General features: G+C 44.1%; 1 protein-coding gene across 1 annotated transcript in view; it reads left to right on the top strand.

Moving 5' to 3' along the window:
• The window catches only part of LOC102572619 (cytosolic phospholipase A2 epsilon), a 49,871-nt gene that overhangs the window by 544 nt on the left and 27,200 nt on the right, over positions 1 to 22,127 (top strand). Inside the window, exons 2-5 of the mRNA XM_059721346.1 lie at positions 12,500 to 12,675; positions 16,970 to 17,010; positions 17,492 to 17,534; positions 20,632 to 20,695. Coding sequence (XP_059577329.1) covers positions 12,500 to 12,675; positions 16,970 to 17,010; positions 17,492 to 17,534; positions 20,632 to 20,695 — 324 coding nt within the window. The remainder of the gene's footprint in view (positions 1 to 12,499; positions 12,676 to 16,969; positions 17,011 to 17,491; positions 17,535 to 20,631; positions 20,696 to 22,127) is intronic.

The raw sequence follows: 22,127 nt of genomic DNA on the forward strand, positions 1-22,127 counted from the left end.
TTGTTCTGTGTATGCTTGACTTCTGAGACTCTGGTGTTATGTTTTAAGGAACATGCTTGCGTCCTTTTAGGCTTAGAATTCCTTGACTTTGACCTTTAGACCCTTTTTGAAAAATCATCTTTCTTTGAAATCTCCCCTTCTAAAGTTTCATGTGACTATGTTACTTTTGGTGTGAAAAAGTGAATGTTGAATCTATTTTGAGAGATGTAGTTAGCTGTGTTAATCTTAAGTCAGGCAGAAGGCAGGGCAGGGTAGCACCTTAAAGACTGACCAGTTCAGAGAGGCCTGAGCTTTCTTTGGTGATAGGTTACTCCCTCAGATGCTATGCAAAGACTTGCAGAAAAGCTGGTGTTTTAAATAGAACAGAATTTAAACACAAAGGATTTGAAGAGGGGGCACTGCTGAGACAGCTGAAGGTAGGTTGAATAAGTCAGTAGGGATAAATAAGGCAGTTAACCCATTGAGGGACATGGGGGTTATAAAAGCTAGTCTAGGTATTGGGGTAAGAATCTATTGGAACAAAAATTTGGGGTTTTTGGGTATAAATATAGGTGCAGCAAGGATTGTTCCTTTGTATTGACCTGGGGGAACATAGTTTATTCATGGCATTGTTATCATTGTCTCAGGCAGTTCTACTGAGTTGGGCGAATTGCTAAATAGACCAGCTAGTGTACTGTTAAAGTGACAAACCTCTCTGAGCCTTCCACCACTGAACATGAATTTGAGTCTTTTTTTTCTTTTCTGCATTGCACCTGAGTTTCAGGAGGCTGCTTGCTAGGAGTGGCCTCCTGGAGCACTGATGTCGGATCAGTGTTCATTCATTCTTTCACATACCATCATCCCATCTGCCCAATGTAGGCAGGGGAGGGGCACTGTAAGGAGGTGATGGTTTGGGAACGACAGAATTGTTAAAGCCTTAAGCCTCAGGCTTATTCAGTACTTGCACTGAAGCAAATCTCTTTCAACCTAGCTGTCATACTTGGTTACTTGCACTGGGAACATAAAGGTAGAGTTGTGAACTGTCCATGAATTTATGGTCAGATTGTAAAAAACAATCCCAAAAATGCCTGTCCATAAAGTCAGTAAAAGAAAAAAAAATAAGTTGTCTGGAAAAAAATACTAAGCAACTGGACCTTAATTGAAGATCCATCTCAGAGGCAAATACTGAAGGACAGGCAGAGCAGAGTAGTGTCATCTGGTATCAGAGCAGCAGCACAGCACCTTGTGGCAAGTCACTTCAACAGTCTTGAAGGCATGTCCAGCTGTACTCTTTACATCCTTACCCTTTATTATCTTTACTTAATCTTGTATATAAGCATGCTTTATGACAATTTTATCGTGTCCATAGGCTTAAATTTTACCTTTACTCACCCCCCCCATTCATGTTTCACTTATGCTAATACAAGGTAATAATTTGTTGCATCTTTTCTGCCTGACATCAGGGTTAAAAACGTCAGCTTTGCTTTAGCCATTACAAAGCTTGCTAATTTTGTACCATGGCTGCCTGTGCAACTTGTTGATAACCTCAGCTCTTTTTCTTGTGGAATACAATAGTGTGGCGGAGGGTTTAATGGCTCTAATAATAATAAAAAATACATTGTTGGCCACAGTATGTGGTGTTTCTTAATCAGGCTAGCTCAGTGAGTCTTCTACAACTAGTTGTATGTGAAAGGTTCTAATAATTGCAGGACAATTTAACCTGTTTTTGCTTTTGTGTGTCATACATTTGCATAATTATAGTCTTTTATTCTTGACCAGATATCTGTTTGTAATTCCTTTCTCCATTACACCGATTTACAGATTTTTTTCTCGGTTCTAATCCTGTTATGCCACTAATTCAGGTTTGACATACCTCTTACTCTTATATTAGAATATACAAAGATACCATTTCTTACAAACACCTTTAATATATTTCTCTGTCTGACTTATGTGCTCCTCAGTCCTGTTGGCTTTCCCCCTAGTTTTTAGGACCCCAGACCCTTATTTAAGTGATATTCTGGCACTGTTCCATTTTGATTAAAGCAGCTTTATCTAAGATGTTTCACAGTTTCTAAGAAATTTAAACCCCATTCATTACATCATCTTAACCAACCACGTACTGAAACCCTTAAGTTACTATGCTTAGCTGGATCTGTAGATGGACAGGAAGCATTTCAGAGGATACTACCACTGGGGCTTTGTATATGAGATTTCTTCCTTGTAGATTAAATCTAGCTTCTAGGATTTACATCATTGGAACAACTTTGGAATTCCTTACTGAAGAATTAAGATTTAGCATGTGATTTTTCATGGCTCCTATGTGCTTTCAGGGACTCTATAAAATGACATTTGGAAATCCTGAATTCAGTTTGGGCCCGAGCAGTGATATCTTAGACCAGGGCAGTGCAAATCCTTCCAAATTTGGTTAGTAATTACTTTGTGTGTTTTTCAGTTACAGTGTGTTTACAAAGGCTGGACCCAGGAGAGTTTGCTTAAAGGATTGTGGTCATTGAAATAAAAATGGTAATAACAAAAGCTGGCTTGAAAGTTTCAGCTCAGTAAATTTCACAGGACTTTGTGAACCCATATGTGGAGTGGGAGAGCAGTTACCTTGAATAATTTTCTTTTGTAAGTTGAAGTTATTTAGACAAAGAAGAAGATAAGAGTTTTAGCTAGAATAGGAGATAGGGGAGAGATTTTTAAAAGCAATTTATGCTGAACATAAGCTTTACATGCTTTATGAATTGTTGAGGGGATACTGAGACTGCATTCAACATTATAATAGAGGCAGACAGGACATAATGATGTCAAGGGATTGACACCATTTCACCCTTTATATGGAACCCTGCAAAGGATTTCCAGCATTTCAGTGAAACCTATGTTGGTAAGGGCCTGGGTACTTTTGAAAATCTCCACCCATATTGTGTGGTATTGAAGCTGTTAATTCCAATGGAGTACAAACATATGTATTACAGCAGTGAAGTAAGTTATAATTGTGATAGTCATAGAGACATGGGTAATAAAATGATCCCATGTAAGAAATATCATATTGTGATACAATAGATGCTGTACCGACATTTGTTCCATCAGCTACATGTGAGTGGTAGAAATTATTTGCTGTGTTAATGTGTCTCAGAACTGAAAGGAAGACAACAGAAAGCTGGAGTGAAGTCTAGGTACACGTCAAGAAATCAGTTTTCTCTGCATCCAGGGGGCAAAAAAAGCAATCTACAGGCTGTTGCAGCAGACAATGAGGCCATTTCCTTTATTTTTTTTCTTTGCATTTGCATCAGAAACTTTAGAAAGAAAAGGAAAAGAACCAAACTAAAAAACAAACAAACAAGGAAAAACAGCTATTAAGTCTTGTCACTTCTATTTCTTAAGTGTGTGAAACTTATTTCCAAAACCCTACAGTTGTGGAAAGAAGAGTGCTTTTATAATTAAGGCACTGGATTGGAACTCAGGAGATAACTATTTCTTAGCTTTCAATAGACATCTGAGGGGACTTTGGGAAAGCAACTTAAATCTCTCTTATGGCTCAGTTCTTTCTCTGTAAAATAGGGACAATAGAAATTCCTTTCTCCTTCCAATTATCTGGTCTTCTTTATTTAGACTGAGGGATCTTCAGAGGATGTATTTTTTCTCATTGAATGTTTGAACACTGCTTAATGGAGTGGGGCCTTGATATCAATTGGAGTTGATAGGCGATACCTTAATATAAATAATAACTAATGCTGAAAGACACTTGCCTTATTGCAAAGTTAAAAGTCAGCCATTTTATCTGAGACTATGGTAACCTGTGGATTTTACCCAGAATCAGCTTAAAGATAGAACCTCCCAGTGAGTTTAGCTTTGATATGCTGGGCTTAAAACTCAGAAACAAAGCAAAGTGAACATGTATGTGCATGCACATGTATATGTATGCACACATGCATGTACTCAGAGGGGCAAACAAAACATCTGGTGGTACATGAATCCACATGATTTAAAATCGTAGAAATGGTTGGCAGGGATTCTCTCAAACTAAGATTGCCTTGCACTGCAGAACTCTATAAATGATGCTGTTAACCCATGAATAAGTGCTCAGATGATGACCCATAATGTGAGGGAGAAGGCAAAAGGGCAGCTATCCTTAATCAAGGAAGAAGCATGTTATTTTCATCCATTTTCTATTCAACACACTGGAAAATGGTGGGCTCTGATCAGCTGTCCTCCACCTGAGAGTTGAGAAGACAATCCTATTGACCTTGTACAGACATTCAGTTTCTCCTGGGAGTTTCTGGTCTCTCAGGAGAAGCCACAAATGTATAGATGTTCAGGCTTTTTCTCCCAAAATAAAAATGGCTTCTCCAGGAAAAAAATAACCTGGGAAACAGCCAGAGTTTCTCCTGGGAGATCAAATGTCTGTACGTGTTGTGGCTCATCTCAGAAGAAAACACAGTCTTCCAACATCTCCCCCATCCCCTCCAAGGGGTCAGTGTTTTGCTGGACTCTGCTGCTCCAGCAGGGAGCAGAACATGCCACCTTTAGAATCCCCATATTATGCTGCAGGGAAACACAGCCTGACCATGGGTAATCTGGGTCAGGCAATCAGGGCTGCCCTATGCACTGCTGCCGCCTGTCACCAGGCAGACTGAACAAGCCTGCAGAGTATGTGGAGATGTGTGAACAGCCCTTTCCCCTCACCCCCTGCTGTACAGTGTTGGCACTGCAAGGTCTCTACTTTTCAGGGCCTTGGCAATCAAATATCTGTACACGTAGCTCTGAGAGTTTCTCTACCAGGAGAACAAACCTGGGAGAATTTTCATGTGTATGCAGTTATAGTGTTCATTGCAAGCAGTTGGATTTTACAAGGTTGATATTTTGCTTTTCTTGAAATAATACTTTTTAGGTATTTTTTTCTATTCCTTTAGGAACTGCAATAAAAAATAACCTCTTCAAATGAAATTGATGTAAAAAATCCAATCATATTAAAAACATAGCTAAACAGGAAGAGGGAACATGAGATTTTGATTGTCAGTAATCATAGGATGCTGTCTAGGCATGAGGAAGTATTTCAGTACAAAAATTACAGTGAAGCTCATCTATGGAATATTTTTATTTGCACTGATTGCTTACTATGCTAACTATATTTTTTAGATATTTATTTTTTCTCTCTCTTCATGTCTGCTATAAAATGAAATACACAGAGTTAATTATCTCCATATTTCCCTAGTCATCATTTTTTTCCATTGGCTTGCAGCAAGAAGGAACACCATTGTGCTTGCTCACTGTGAAAGTTGTCAGGATGAGAAATCTCCGTAAGGCAGATTGTTGTGAGTATTTCTGTTCTTCCTACGGCTTCCTTATATTTCTGAAACTATTCGAACTACAATTGATTATCAATTGGTTATCAGTTATTACATGTAGTCTGAATTGTTGTTAGTTTCTCTGTATTATACCTTATTATAAAGATTTTTATAGAGTAACACCTTATAAAGATTTTTTTGGGTGGATAGGGGGTATATATCTATATTACATATTTTGAAATATGAAGAAGGTAAGACTAAGTCAGGCAGAAGGTAATGTAAGGTGTGGCACTTTAGGCCATGTCCAGATGAGTGTGGCCGTGTGGTATATAGCACTGCAGACCCATCTGCAGCACCACACGTTCATGTGTTCTCCGTGCTGCAAGGTAGCAGTGCAAGGGTTTTTTTGACCCTGGTGTAAAAAAAATCCATGCAAAAAAAGTGGGGTGGTGCATATGGGGACAGTGTGCACTGCCCAAAACCAGAGCCTGCTCAGTCAGAGCCACACTCCAGCTGCTGACCAGGGCTCTGGTGGCAGGATTGCCATGGCTGCAGCTCCCTGAGGCTCCCAGACCCCAGGTAAGTCTTCTGGGGCCAGTACAGTTTCTGGCCCTAGCCTCCCCTACCCCACCCGGTGTAACCTGCCATGTGTTAGAGGCTATGTGGCAGAGGCGTTCCCTGGGGACAAGTAGCATAAGGTGTGCCACTGATTCTTGTCCCCAGGGAAACAAACATCTATGCTCGTGTGGATGTGGCCTTAGAGACTAACTGGTTCAGAGCTGGCATAAGTTTCTAAAACTTTATGCCAGTTTTGAACCAGATAGTCTCTAAGGTGCCATAGGGCACCTATGCATGAGCAGAGAGGCTGCTCTGATATGCTGTAATTTCAGCACGGTAATTACCATACTCCAGTAGCCTCTGCTATTTCATGTATCAGCATCCCCACATTTCAAAATGGAGGTGGGGGTGTTTTATCTAAAGCTCATTCAGCAAGCTTTATAAATAGCACCCCTGCTACCATTTGGAAGTGCAGGGATGCTGATACACAAGATACTCTGGGCACTTTTATTAGAGTGGCTCTTGGAGCCGTTCTAATTAAAGCACCTCCCTCCCCCAGCAGACACTCCTGGAGCACGTGTATAAATGCCCTAAGATGTCACCTTGCCCTACTTTCTGATTGACTTCAGACTAACAGGCCAAACCACCTCTATTATTTTAGATTACCAGTAGTTGAGAAAACAAACAGCAATTTTAATAAGAAAGAAAATTACTTCCCCCCCCTCCCTTTTTTAACAAGAAAGAGTATCCTTTCTCTCAATTTCAGAAGCAACAACTCTCTCAATTGGCCAGCTTCCCACACTGCCATTCCTCTCTGGGTAGGATGCATGTTTGAAGGTGCTGTGGAGAAACCAGTTGCTGTACTCTTTTTTTTTTTTCCCCATTTCTCTTGTGTATTTGTCTTTTCATTACTATTAATCTCAGTATTACGTTTACAACTAGTAAATTGTTTTTAAAATTATTTTTGGTAGAGTCAATTTGTTGAGAAATACACTTTTGGGAGCTGGAAACTAGGGCTGTGCGAAGCTTTGCTGACTGTTTCGTTTTGATGCTGTTTTGACTCGTTTTGAGCTTGAAACGGTGAAATCAAAAGAAAATGAAGCGCGTTGAAACAGCCTTGAAATGAAACAAGGGCAGTTAAAACGTTTCAAATTTCAAAGCAGCCAGGTAGTGTGAGGCAGAGAGAGCCAGGGCTGCGCTCCGAGCTGCTTTGCAGCCCTATGTGGCTCAGCCCAGCAGGGAGCACAGCCCTGGCTCTCCCTGCCTCCCTTCGCTGGGCTGCGCTCTGTGGGGCTGGCAGAGCTGATAGGAACGCAGCACTGGCTCTGCCCACTGCCTGCTACTGGGCTGTGCTCCGATCGGCTTTGCTAGCCCCATGGAGCTCAGCCCGGTGCCGGAAGGCGGGCAAAACTGGTGCTGCGCTACACCTCCCGCCACCGGGCTGAGTTCCACGGGGCTGCGAGCTGCTGGGAGCTGAGCCTGGTGGAGGGAAGCGGAGCTCATCCCCAACTCTACGCTGAGATCCTCCCCACCGGGCTGAGTTCCACAAGGTGTGACCTGCTGGGAGCTGAGCCTGGTGGAGGGAGGTGGAGCTCAGCACTGGGGCTCTACTCCGCATCCCTCCCCTGGGCTCAGCTCCATGGCGCTGTGCTGGGTGTGGGCTGAGCCCAGCATCGGTCCCAGGTGGCAGCAGCTGCCTCCCGCCCGCACCCCTGGGAGGGCTGTGGGGCTCTGCTGGGCTCCTTCTGCGGGTGCGGGCCTTTGATGTGCCTGCCAGATCACAGGACCCTGCTTCTGCTGCCTGGCACCGGCGCTGGGTAGCGCCGGGAAGATTGGTGCTGCCACTGGTTCTAGGTGGCAGAAGCAGCCTCCCGTGATCTGGCAGGCAGATCGGGGCCCATACCCCCAGGAGGAGTCCAGCAGGGCCTTCCCAGGGGTGCGGCCAGGCCCCCGATTTGCCTTTCGGATGACAGGAGGCTGGTTCTGCCTCCTGGGGCCAGCGGCAGCACCAGTCTTCCCAGAGTTGGGTGCGGGCTGCGACCAGCACCATCCCAGGCGGCAGGAGCAGCCTCCTGTGATCTGACAGGCAGATAGGGGCCCACCCACACCCCCGGGAGGAGTCCAGCAGAGCCCCACAGCCTTCCTGGAGGTGCAGGCCCCCAATCTGCCTGCTGGATCGCAGGAGGCTGCTCCTGCTTCCCAGCTCCTGCTTGTCACCCCCCTGAGGTGCAGTTTCCCAGAAACCTCTGCATCTATCTCTTTGAAACTTGGCAGCCTTCATGCCTTCAGAAGAGGCTACCATCTCTGTACGTTTCATCGAATCAGGCAAGAAATGGCAGTTATAGGCAGCTTAGTGCTTCCCCATTATAGCTTACAGGCAAAACGTAGAAATAATCTCGAAACAGCAAAATAGTTTAAAAGAAATGAAACAACAGTGCTTTCAAAATTAAATGAAATGAAACAAAATGAAACCTGAAATGAAGCACTGTTCCATCAAAATGTTGAAACTGTAGTCGAGGTGGAACGGTGTTGTTTTGCACAGCCCTGCTGGAAACTGCAGAAACTTTGATGGAATCCAACAAATCATTTAGCCTGAAATAAATGTTTAAAAAAATCACAAAACTATTTCATTTAAATATTTTCAATATATTCAAAACAACATTTTCAAAGGGAAATGTTTTAAAAGGGCAGCAGCTGGTATATTCTAATTGTTGTGTGAACCAGCTGAGAAATGGAGCAGGTTTGCTGCATTTGGATCATTGTCAGGTTGTTCACGCATAACAATTAGACTGGTACTAGCTTCAGCCCTTTTGAGGGGGCTACATGCATATTCCTGTGCCCACACCCTAAATGTTTTGTTTAAGTCAAACACTATTTTTGAGTCTATTGCAAATAATATTTTTTCAGTTAGGTAACTGAAATGAAAAGCTCAATATTCACAAAGCTAATTGCTACACTCCTTTTTTATACAGTGAGCCAAACTGATTGTTATGTGTGCCTGTGGCTACCAACAGCTTCTGCTGAGGAAGCTCGGACTAGAACTATCTTTAACTGCAAAAACCCTATCTGGAATGAGACTTTCTACTTCATAGTACAAAGACAAGTCAAGGTAAGACCAGCAGCTTCCCTCCTGTCAGTACTTGGAGGATCTCCATAGCAGGCCTCTTGATATCACCTGAGTCAGGAGTTCCAGATGTTCTGCACCCTGCATTTCATACTAGTTGCACTAACTAAGTGCCCTAAAAACTTAAAATCATACCATACCATCAGTGTTTGGCTGCTGAGTACCTGGTTTCATTTGAAACACGAAAATGGTGGGAGTCTTCTCAGGGTCACCCAGAGCATCTTTAGCTTCACGTGTTAAGCATTTTGCTACTAACCCTTTCCCACCTACATGCTTTTACGTTCCTCTTTCTGCAGCAACAATAAGCTGACTGTTCAGTATGGTCATACATAGTGCTATGACTTGGGTTACCATATTTCCAGGTCCAAAAAAGAGGACATCTGTCATGGGATGGGATGGGGCAGGGGTGGTGGGGAGGGAGGAGGAATATGATGGTGGGGACCGGCAGTGATATGCTGGTGTCCTGCCCCTGCCCATTCTGTTGCCCTTCACTGACAAGCCACATGCCCCCCAGCCCTGCTGCTGCCCCTCACTCTGGACCCACTGACCCCAACCCTGCCAGAGCCCCTTACTCCGAGACAGCAGTACCCTGCTCCCACCCCTTGCTGGTGCCCTTCACTCCTGACCTGCAGCCCCATGGTGCTGCCAGTGCCCTGCACGTCCAGCCCACAGTCACCCATCTTGTACCCCATGCCCCTCACTCCTGACCCACAGCCCCTGCCCCCTAGTACTGTCGGTGCCCCTCACTCCTGACCCACAGCCCCCTACCCCCCCATCTCTGCTGCCCAAGCAGCTTCCACATTGCGTGTGTGCCCTCTCTCTCTCTCTCTCTCTCTCTCTCTCTTCCTCGCCAAAGCCCCTGTGGGGACCATGTGATTCCCCCAACATCCAATCAGCTTGCCTGCTTCTCCCAGTCCCAAGCAGCCAGCCTGGGAAAGCAGAAAACCCAGACATTTCCTCTTATTTTTAAAACCTGCCTGGATGCAGCACAGAGGTCCAAAAAAGAGGACATGTTTGGGAAAACTTGGCCGTATGGTAACCCTAGCTGTTACAGTAATTGTGGGGAAGGAGGAGTGGGGGAGAAGATGCAAACAGTATACCTCCAACCTCTACATCCAGCTCGAGCCCCACACTCACCTTTCAGTGAATGTGGTTCCCTCCCCCAACCACATTACACTCAACCAGTATAGCTAATGTCTAGGAAATAGTTCTTGCTGCACTGTTTGGCTAGCTGCTGTGCTGCCTTCCATAACCTGCATCCATATCCATCCATCATTATTACCATGTCCCCATGACAAAGATTGCTTTGCATTTGAAAGCTTGTCTAATTTTATCCCTACTACATAGTTGGTCCAATAAAAAAAATATCACCCTGAGAAATTCTTGCTTCCCACATAATTTCTGGAGCCTCACAGCTACAGCATCACTCTTACACTACCAATGAATAAATTATGGTAACATTGTTTGCAGTGACAGAAGGTATACATTTAAAAAAATATCCACAGTGAATATCATCATGTGGAACGAACTATAGCTTTAGCTAGTCTGAGAAGTATAATACTAAGGAAAAGCACTTGAAAGTATATTATGAAACGGGAGGATTACAGCCTCTCAGTTCAAATTGTGTTTGCCTAGGAAAGCCAGGGGACTGGACTTTAGCTAGGAGGTCCGTTTCAGTCCTATGCTTCTATGACTGCACAGTGACTCACTGCATGGACCTTAGCTATCCAGAACAGTTCTTTTTTGGTTGCACCCAGTTTCTACTTTTCAAACTGGCTGGGACAGTTGTGACTGCCTCAAGTCAATGACATCACTACTATTGGTGAACTGTCATAATGCAGGAATTTAAATGAGACATATTTATAATTTATATGCAGAACAGTTGTTTGTTTTGCTCTTCAGGTAGCAGTAGTGTGAAGAAACCACATAGACCCAGTTGCTTATGAACACCACAAAAACACTGAAAGCCTAGCTATTTTCATATGGTTTTTCTTATTGGTTTCTGGCAACTTCTAAGTAACAGGACATTGAGCAAATCACTAAAGCAGTGGTTTTCAACCTTTTTGGACTCAAGACACCCTCATTAGACTCAAGGCGGTTCTCCAGAAATTTTGTAAATTGGGTGGCATCTGATTTCAAAAAGTAATTTATATATTACAGTGCTTACCTCCTTGCAGAGAGGCCAGGCAGTAGGGGTGGGGGGTTGACCAGACAGGGACAAGCCTGAACCTGTGCTTACCTGCCTGTCTCCTCGCACCTTGCTTATCTCATCATACCTCAGGCACCCTTCAAAGGATCTTGGCCATTGCAGTGGAGGGCTTACAAATTATTTTGAGGGATATTACCTTACTCCTTACATAGTGGGATCTCACTTTTCCTCATATCACAGTTTATCAGCATGAAGTTGAAATAGTTGTATTATTCACTCATGACTAGCAAGCTTGCTTGTGAAGTATGAAGATCACTGTAATTAGGGTGACCTTATATCCTGGTTTGGCTGGGACAGTCCCAGATTTTGGAGGCCTGTCCTGGCTGGCAGGTGAAAATTAAAATGAGCATCCTGGATGCAGGGCACAGTCCGGTGGGGAGGTGGAGTGTCCTGAGCTGTGAAATAGGAAGCCCTAGCAGACAGCAAAATTGCCCCTAAACTAGATTAGCTTGATTAGTGGAATGACCATTAAAAAGGGGAGATGATTATTAACGTATGTGAAGTAAAGAACAACGGGTCATTAACAGGCCATTGAGTCTCTTAGCTTCCTGAATAGTAATTCCAGAGCTATACCATGCTGCCCTGCCCCTGCCTCTGCCTGTAGCAGTTCTGCTGACTTGGGATAAGGGCTAGGGGACAGGGTCCCAATTTTCACATTGTCCCATACGGTCTCCCTAACTATAAAGTGGTTCTGAGGAAACCCTTCTAGTATAAACCATTCCATCTCTGTACACACTCATTTTGAGCCCTTAGAAGAGAGAAATCCTATTTCTAATCTACAGCTGAAGAATACCTAGGCTGCACTTCAGACCAGTAACATTTTAAAAGGATAAGGGCACATCTGGGGGAGAAGGGAATGTTGTTTTTTTTTTTGTTTGTTTTGTTTTTTTTTTGTTTTTTTTTTTATCTATTTGAAGCTGCTGAAAGTAGTGGCATGTCAAAATTAGTCCCAGCAGGAATAGAGTGCAGGCAATATAGTCAAAGGTGCATAATATATATATAAAACACACCAAATATAGCTCTACAATTTATCACTTGCATAACACCATACATATATCATAAATCTATATACAGAATCATCCACATGAACAAACATGCCTTTTCAAGAAATTTTCTGAAGAGATTACCATTTCAGAACAGAGATTGCATTGTCATATCTTGTATCTGTTTTCCTTGCGTAATTTTGAAATATGATCTACCGGGTGGAAACTTATATCTGATCCGAGACCCATTAAAATAAATGAGGTTCCACGCTGGGGCAGGTCATAATCTGTGTGTCTTTGATACGTAGGCTATATATAAACTATGCCTCATTATTCCTCTTGCTCCTTGGACTGTGAGCATACAATGTAGCATTTACAGCATTATTTACCTCTGTCTCCAAGAACATCCTGGAGCTGAAAATTTGTGATGAAGATACAGTCACCCCAGATGACCACCTCTTCACTGTTTGTTTTGACATAGCTAATATCCAGCTTGGAGGAAAAGTGTGCCTGAACTTTGAGTTGAATCCAAAGGTGAGATTGGCTGGGATGATCTAGTTGGGGATGGTCCTGCTTTGAGCAGGGGTTGGACTAGATGACCTCCTTAGGTCCCTTCCAGCCCTAATTTTCTATGATTCTATGAACCAGCCTGAGCGAGGTGAAACAATGAACAATTCTAAATTTCTCTCTTAAATTGCATTGCATCTAAAATATTATGTGAGCACTCAGTCTCTCCCATATTCTCTCATTTTATTTAAAAAGCCCCTTTAAAGTTGTGAAGTCAAAAACTCAAAACTTAGGGAAAGCCAGAACTAAAGTAACCTGTGCAATCTTATTTTTCTTAACTTATAGGCATACTTTATGATTAGAGCTGGATGGGACATTGTTCTACATCCAGACAACTAAAATCTTTAAAACTTTTCCTGAACAGGGAAAGAGACGCACCCTGGAATAGCCAGTAGTCCATGGAATTGGCTTCATGTTTTGTTTAAGGAAGGTACTTCTGATTCAGTACACCTTTCCAAATCTGAAATTTTGCTCTTGCTAAAGAGGAAGTGTTAGATTTCTATGGTGGCCAAACATCCTATTTCCTGAATGTCTCAGAATCTTCAAAAGCAGTGTTTTGAATATGTGTTGGGGATGAGCTGGGGCACATTGCTCAAAAAAAGGGTAATGTATTAAGGCTCCTTTCTCATGTAGCTTAATTTTGCATTTCTTGGTTTTCAGAGGTTTGTGTTTTACTGAACTCAAGGGGCACTAGACATGTAGGGTTACCATATTTCTTGTACTGAAAAAGGACATCTGTGGGTGGGAGAGGGAAGGGGGTAGTGGGGAGAGGGGTATATGATTGGGGAGGGGCACTGATATGCCCATGCCCTGCCTCTGCCCCTCACTCCCAAGCCCCTGCTCCCCCAGCGCTGCTGGTGCACCACACTCCTGACCTGCAGCCCCTGCCCTCCAGCCCTGCTGGTGCCCACCCTGCACTCCTGGCCTGCAGCTCCCTGCCTGCCCCCGCAGCCCTGCTGGTACCTCTCCCTCCCAACCTGCAGCCCCTGCCTCCCCAGACCTGCTGTCCACACAGCGCGTGCACACATACACAAACACACGCACGCACACATGCAAACACACACTCTGTCTCTCTTACCTGGGAGCAGTTTACTGGGGCCCACGTGCAGACCATATGACCCCTGACAGTCAATCACCTTGCCTGCTGCTTCCAGGTCCAGGCAACCAGTCTGGGAAAGCAGAGGAAAAGCAAAAACCTGGACATTTGCTCAAATTTTAAAAACCCACCCGGACACGAGGACAGGGGTCCAAAAAAGACATGCCCGAAAAAAACCTGAATATATAGTAATCCTAACAAGGACCCTTAACTTCAGGGTATTGAAGAATGTTTTCAGTGAATTTCCTGTTCAGTTGGACAGTTGCTGTTAAGATGGGCTTGCAGTTGAGATGGTCTTGTATTTGGTTAAAACTAAAGGACACTAGCTGATTTCTGATTGTCCTGTTCTCTACTGTATGCTTTGTAATGCTGTACAGAGATCCCAGGATTAGCTCTAAATTAAATAGCCTGGGTACCAGAAGCAGGATAGTTACATTAGTATGACATTGGGCACAGACAGAAGTTATGTTTGTTGTGTGATTGGTCCCCTGAAAGTGCTCTAGAGGTATGCTGTGACGTGTGTGGGTAGCTGCAGAGTGCTTCAAGAGTGGCTGATTGTGTGAAAAACGAACACTCATTTGATAAGGAATCAGATGAAGGCAGTCCACTTTGGAGCACCTTAGGGCACTTTTGTTCCATCTGTGGGTCCATCTGTGGCATGATCGGGTCTGATATAGTCCAGCCCTGACCCTGGTGCTGTCTGCAAGAAGGGCCCACTTGCAGCACACAGAACCGATTTTTGTGGGCATTTTGCAGTGGCCCCATCCCTTGGTGCTGATTAGTAGAGAGGACCTGGGGGGGTAAAGGGGGGGAGGAGGGAAGGGGGGCAGCTGCCATGCCATTTGTGCTGTTCCTTCCCTCAGTGCTGGCTTGCAGAGTGGCCCCAGCGGGGGAAGGAGGGATGAGGGGGTAGCTGCTGTCTTGTCTGCTGCCCTTCATGCTGCCCTGGCAACTGGCGCCTTCCCTCCCACTAGCAAGGGCTGCTGGACTCCACTGGGGAGAAAGCATTTTATTTATTTATTTTTCTGTTAATTTCACAGATTTTGCAGTTTGTGCAAAACTGTGAATTAAGTAGGTCCCTAGTTATTACACAATACCTAAAGTTGCAAGTTAAAAAAAAAAAAAGTTGCCACATAGATAATCAAGGGTTTGGGCAACTGAGGATATCCTGCATGTGCTGTTCTGGAGAACTTTAATAATAGGCAATGTCTCAAGCTCCAGCTGTGATAATTGGTTGCAGATATTTGTTCATTTGCATGTGTTTAAACAGCTTGCCTTAAAAGAAGGGCTGGATGATGGGAAAAGAGTGATGTGTTGGGGGTTAGGAAAACTTAGTTATTCCTTGTTACAACACTGACTCACTGAGTCACGGCTTAAGCCAAATCCTCATATCGCTTTTTATCTGAGTTTCCCTATCTCTAACACTGAGATAGGCATAGCCTACCTCATAGATTCATATAAGTAAAAAACCATTATTCTGTGTGTGTATGCACTAAGATGCTAAGATGATGGACATGTCAGAAGAACATAAGAATAGACGCACGTTACAGGTCAGGTTCTGACACTTTTAGGCACATACATTTTCAGGCTAGGCCTTGTGTTTCTTAGACTTGTCGTGAAGGCTAAACTCTGGTGTACAGTTGGAATAAAAAGAGAGTTAATAAAAAAAAAGTTAGTTTGTTAGTCTCTCTGGTCTGAAACCTGCAGACCTGCTTATGGCAACTAATTCATAGTTTTACTTTATGTTCAAAATGAGTAGCATAGCTATTGCTAGAGGTAAGTGAGAAGAGCATTTTTCCTGGTGCTAAGTTAGGAAGGGTGCCAAAATTCCCCTCCTTTCCTGCATATTCTGGCAGCAGGAGCAGCCCCACAGTTTACCCATGCTGGGAACTCCAAAACAGTCCCAGGCAGCTGGCGCTGCTGCTTTAAGAGCAATGGCTAGGGTTGGCAGAGGAGGTGGGGTTGGCAGAGGAGGTGGCAGGAGCAGCTTATCTGGGAACTGTTTAGTAATTCCATGCATGGGTAAATTCTGCTTGTTATACTTCTGTTAAAAAATATACAGATTTCCATTTGAAGAAAACTGTGTTAACACAAGATAGTTACATTAACACAGTGTTCCATCCTGCTAATTATTCCATTCCAATGACAAAGCCCTTGTTTTGGAAAACTGTCTTCTTCCCCAACCTGGTCCTTCAATCCCTCTTGTTAGTTTTATTTAGGGTGTCTACTTTCTAAGATTTTGCTATAGAGCATTCCACGCACCACCAGCTGAGAGTTTTTTGGCAGAATGCCTACTGCAAAGAAACTTTTTTGCTCTTTTTCAAAATACTCCCCTGCTCCATCCAGGATCTGCCCTTCTTCAAGCTCCCCATTTAGTCAGCTGTTGTAGGAAAAGGTCCTGTTGTGGCAACATCTCACTGCTTAAGCATTTCTCCAACATAATTTGCATTGCCCATTGCAACTTGTAAGACTGTGTTCTTCTTAAACAGCACACAAGTGCCAATCGCAAGGAGTGATTTCCAACTTTTGAGCCTTGTACAAATGAATTTTCAAAAGCTGCATTCCCCTCTTCCTCTCAGTTGCAGCCTGTTGGTAAAACCCTGGTACTCCTCAGCATAGCTCATGCACATAGGAACAGTCTGTTCTATGCTTGTCCTTGTGCTCTTCTCCCACACAGATCTAGTGAAGCCTGGAGAAAGCCAAAGGTTATAGGTCCCCTGTTGCAAACCTTTTAGATAATTTTTGTTTGTCACTTTTGATATCCAATTGACAAATTTATTATGGCCAGATACAAACATTGTATTTTTACTGGTATAGGTAATCAGAATCCAGTCTATATCCATAACAGAACAGAAGTTTGGTGCACACAGACTGGTTTAAAAATGGGAGAACTCAGTTTAAGATTTGCACCCCACCCCCCAAGGGTGATTGTGTGTTCTCTTCACTACCAATCTAAACTATTCTTCTTATAGAAAACTGTATAACTTAGATTGATTCCGCCTTGGGCTTTTTGACTGTCTGTACCTAGCCTAGAGTTCTATTTTCTGCAATAGAATGAACACTTCTAAATAGTGCCAGTCTGGAAAAAGAGTCAATTAACAGGGCTGTCTCTAAGAGAGAAGGTTTATTGCATGATTTTGTTAATTTCCTTCTTTTCATTCTCAGACCCAGGAAGAGCTGGAGGTGGAGTTTGCACTGGAAAATATGTAAGCAAAAATAAAATGTTATATAATCTGTCATTGCAAGAGGCTGTTTGGTGAGATGGAACCAGTGATACAGAAGGGGCCCTGTATGCCTGCCACATCCTTAGATTCTCCCCACTCCTCTCCCTCTAATGACTCATTTTCCAATTAATCCAGACTGGAATGATATACATAACTGATTTTGAGGTGAATGTGGCTATTTGTTTTATAATCCAGTCGAAGGAGAGACAAAAAAGGTAAACAAAGACAAAATTGATTAAAGGAGTTGAGAATGTGAGGTTACTTTGGAGACAGACTGAGCATGAGAAGATGGGTGCAGAGGCAGGTAGTGACACAAGACCAAAGTGAAGGAAAGGAGTGGCTAGAAAGGCTGATGTAGAAAGATTGAGAACAAAAGTGAGCAAGACAAAAATCAAGCAAAAATTTACCTGTGCTTCTGTAAATCATTTTTTTAAATACTCGTATGTCTCTTTTTGTTTTTCAGTTCAGCTGTTCCTGAAAACACTGTTACTAATGGAGTATTAGTGGTAACTTGTATTTTCTATGCTAATCTCTGCCTTACATATCAATACTCATGGTTCAACTAGAATTAGAGAGGGAGTGAATGACCCCATATGCAGAACTCTTAACCACTTTTTTCTGTTGAGATGCATGCTGAAATCAGAAGTTTTGAACTTCTTGACAGTCTGCAGACCCACACAATTTTCATGTTGTGAAAGCCTTGGGCTGGAAGAGATGCGAAATTACCCAAACCCTCCACTTTTCTGACATGCTTGCTGATCAAAGGAAAGGAAAGGAAGTAACATTTGAAGCAATTATGTTACATTATTTCAGTGTGTCTTGTTGGGGGATGCTGTAATAAGAATATTAAAGCTGAAAGCACTTTCACATCCCCTTCAAAGTCCTGTATTGTTGAATAATGACAATTAGTGAAACACAGTGATGAGCTTCAGCTCCCAATCTAGTCGCCTTTTAATATGGCACAGCCCTCGACCTTTTACCTAAGGACCACATAACAATTACTGGTGTCCTACATTGTCGCTTTTTGGCAAAATAAATTTAAAGTATAGATTCATAGATGTTAGGGTTGGAAGGGACCTCAATAGATCATCGAGTCCGACCCCCTGCATAGGCAGGAAAGAGTGTTGGGTCTAGATGATCCCAGCCAGATGCCTATCTAACCTCCTCTTGAAGACCCCCAGGGTAGGGGAGAGCACCACCTCCCTTGGGAGCCCGTTCCAGACCTTGGCCACTCGAACTGTGAAGAAGTTCTTCCTAATGTCCAATCTAAATCTGCTCTCTGCTAGCTTGTGGCCATTATTTCTTGTAACCCCCGGGGGCGCCTTGGTGAATAAATACTCGCCAATTCCCTTCTGTGCCCCCGTGATGAACTTATAGGCAGCCACAAGGTCGCCTCTCAACCTTCTCTTGCAGAGGCTGAAAAGGTCCAGGTTCTCTAGTCTCTCCTCATAGGGCTTGGTCTGCAGGCCCTTAACCATACGAGTTGCCCTTCTCTGGACCCTCTCCAGGTTATCCGCATCCCTCTTGAAGTGCGGCGCCCAGAATTGCACGCAGTATTCCAACTGCGGTCTGACCAGCACCCGATAGAGGGGAAGTATCACCTCCTTGGACCTATTCATCATGCATCTGCTGATGCACAATAAAGTGCCATTGGCTTTTCTGATGGCTTTGTCACACTGCCGGCTCATGTTCATCTTGGAGTTCACTAGGACTCCAAGATCCCTTTCCACCTCTGTGCCACCCAGCAGGTCATTCCCTAGGCTGTAGGTGTGCTGGACATTTTTCCTCCCTAGGTGCAGCACTTTGCATTTCTCCTTGTTGAACTGCATCCTGTTGTTTTCTGCCCACTTGTCCAACCTGTCCAGGTCTGCTTGCAGCTGTTCCCTGCCCTGCGGCATGTCCACTTCTCCCCATAGCTTTGTGTCATCTGCAAACTTGGACAGAGTACATTTCACTCCCTTGTCCAAGTCGCTGATGAAGACATTAAAGAGTATCGGTCCAAGGACCGAGCCCTGCGGGACCCCACTGCCCACACCCTTCCAGGTCGAAGCTGACCCATCCACCACGACTCTCTGGGTGCGACCCTCCAGCCAATTTGCCACCCATTGGACTGTGTAGTCATCCAAGTCACAGCCTCTTAACTTGTTCACCAGTATGGGGTGGGATACCGTATCGAAGGCCTTCCTGAAGTCAAAATATACGACATCCACCCCTCCTCCTGTGTCCAGGCGTTTCATAACCTGGTCATAAAAAGAGACTAGATTGGTCAGGCACGATCTGCCTCCCACGAACCCATGCTGGTTTCCTCTCAGTATAATTTGTCCTGCCGGGCTCTCGCATATGTGAGCCTTGATAATTTTTTCAAAGACTTTGCCAAGGATGGAGGTGAGACTGACTGGTCTATAGTTGCCCAGGTCCTCTTTCCTCCCCTTCTTGAAAATGGGGACCACATTGGCCCTTTTCCAGTCCTCCGGGACTTGGCCCATGCGCCACGAGCGTTCAAATATTCCCACCAGTGGCTCTGCAATGAATATGAAATATTCGGCCAGTGCCTTCAGTACCCTCGGATGGAGCTCATCCGGGCCTGCCGACTTAAAGGCATCCAGTTCTTCCAAGTGACTCTGCACCATCTCAGGGTCTGCGCATGGAAATCTGGCACCCTGCTGCTGCCTCTCTACAACCCCAGTGAGAGACTTGTCATGCCCCTCGCTTAGGAACACTGAAGCAAAGAACTCATTGAGGAGTTCAGCCTTGTCCCCCCTGTCCGTCACCAATTGTTTCTGCCCATTTAGCAGGGGTCCTATTCCTCCCTGGGCCTTCCTTTTACTCCCTATATATCTAAAAAACAATTTCCTGTTGTCCTTTACTTGGGTTGCCATCCTCAGCTCCATGGTAGCTTTGGCCCGTGTAACTGCCTCCCTACAAGCACGAGCAGAGGAGGTATATTCGTCTTTGGTGATCTCTCCCTGTTTCCACTTTTTATGTGCTCCCCTTTTGGCCCTTAGGCTGCCCTGGATTTCTGCGGTCAGCCAGGGAAGCCTCCTGGCCCCTTTCCCTCTTTTACCCCGCATGGGGATAGTCTCGCTTTGTACCCGAAGGATCGTTTCCTTAAGGCACAGCCACCCTTCTTGGGCTCCCATCATTTCAAAATGCCTACTCTGCAGTGCGTCCTTGACTAATCGCCTGAGTTCATTTAAATCAGCTTTCCTAAAGTCTAGCACTTTCACCCTACTAGTTACGTTACCCACTTGACGTCTTATGGTGAATTCTATTATTAGGTGATCACTGAACTGTATATTTCATAGAGGAAAGAAAATAGCCGTATAACATAGCTGGGCCACACTATAATTAAACTATATGGACCAGGTCCTCAGCCTGTAAATTGCCTCCATTGATTGTAACCATGCTTCCTTGATTTACACGTTCTGAGAATCAGTCCCAACAACTTTATTAGTGTTGATAGGGCCTTAGATATCACAAGTGCTGAGCTTGCTCCCTCTACAACAGTCCCATACTGTGATAGCAAGAAAGTAGGACAGTGCACTTGAATTCATTTCTGTAGCATTCTCTGCCATTGACTATTCTCTTGACCATCTCTTACAGTCTCGAGAAGTTTGCTGTCTAGAAGTACAGGTGGATGAAGGAAAAAAGGAGACGGATCATAGAAGTAAGACTTATTAAGTAGTTATAACTGTATGACTGAAATTGGAAAAGTGGTAGATAGTGTCTCCATGTACTGGAAGAAGAAGATATTCTACTGCTCATGGTCCTGTAAAAAGACCATACTGGCAAAAGATGCCTGTTCTATCCACTGGTAAAGGAGAATCTTGTATACCTTTCTGCAAGTGCCATTAGCAGCTAAAAGCTAGGCAGATTTCAGGAGAGAAAAGATCAGATGATTTTAATAGCTCAGACACATCACTGTATCACTGTCTGTCTGCTGTGTTGCAAACAGCCAAAGATGATCTCACCCAGCTGAATCTGCCCTCATTTCATTGTTCTGAATCAGGATACCGCATCCCATCCTTTCCTGTCTGATAGCCTTCTCTTTGTCTTTCTGAACATCTTGTTGTGGTGTCCCCAGACAGGTAGCTGTAGTCTTCCTGGATATCCTCTAAGAAACTGCCCACCAGAAGAACTTACTACTGTAATTGAAATAGATTTGTGGTGAATTAAGTACATGTGGACTTATTTATTTTCTTTGTGCAAAACTTACCATTATCAATCTGACTGCAACCTAGACTAACTCCAACCTGATATATCTGGCCATTCATGAATTAACTGAAGGAGACCAAGTGTCAGTGCAGAATCTCACAGTGATCATTTGGGTTTGGAAAAATCTTAACTCCTGTATTAAAAACTCCTAGGGCACATCCAGATGAGCATGGACCTTTGTTTCCCCAGGGACAAGTAGCAGTGGCACACTTTGTGTGGGAAATGCCTGGGGAATGCCTATGCTGGCCCCAGGGGAATGCCCTAGGGAATGCCCATGCTGGCCCCAGCAGCCTTACCTGGGGTCCTCCCAGGGCTGCAGCCATGGCAGGAAGCTTGGCTGGCAACCGGAGTGTGGCTCTGACTAGCCAGGCTCTGGTTTGGGGCGGCATGAGCTGCCGCCATGTGCGCCACCCTGCTTTTTTTCAGCATGGATTTTTTTTGATCCCAGGATCTCCCAGGGTCGACTCCCCCCCACCTGTGCTGCAGGCATTCCCCACACTGCTACCTTGCATGTGTGGTGTGTGGCACCACAGTGCGTCTCTGGCATCACATACCACACGTCCATGCTCTTCTAAATGTGGCCCTAGTGTCCAGTTGAATTCATGTCATCCTGATAAACCTAATGAAAGCTGCTTTGGAGTAATTCAATGAATTTTAGTTCCTAGTTTGCAGGTATCTTAGCTCACAGACTGAAAGACTAAGACATCTAATGACCAATTTAAATTACACCAAATTATAAAAGATTACAGTTATGGAACAGTCTCATTCCTTCCCAATAAATTAATTCTAGGTGGTGCTAGAATTTCATCTTAATTAACCCATTATTATGTCAGCATTTTTTCTGGACATATATGTCCATTTAAATGCAGCCATTCTTCATCACC

This window comes from Alligator mississippiensis, chromosome 2, assembly GCF_030867095.1.
Source record: "Alligator mississippiensis isolate rAllMis1 chromosome 2, rAllMis1, whole genome shotgun sequence".
Taxonomy (NCBI): Eukaryota; Metazoa; Chordata; order Crocodylia; family Alligatoridae; genus Alligator; species Alligator mississippiensis.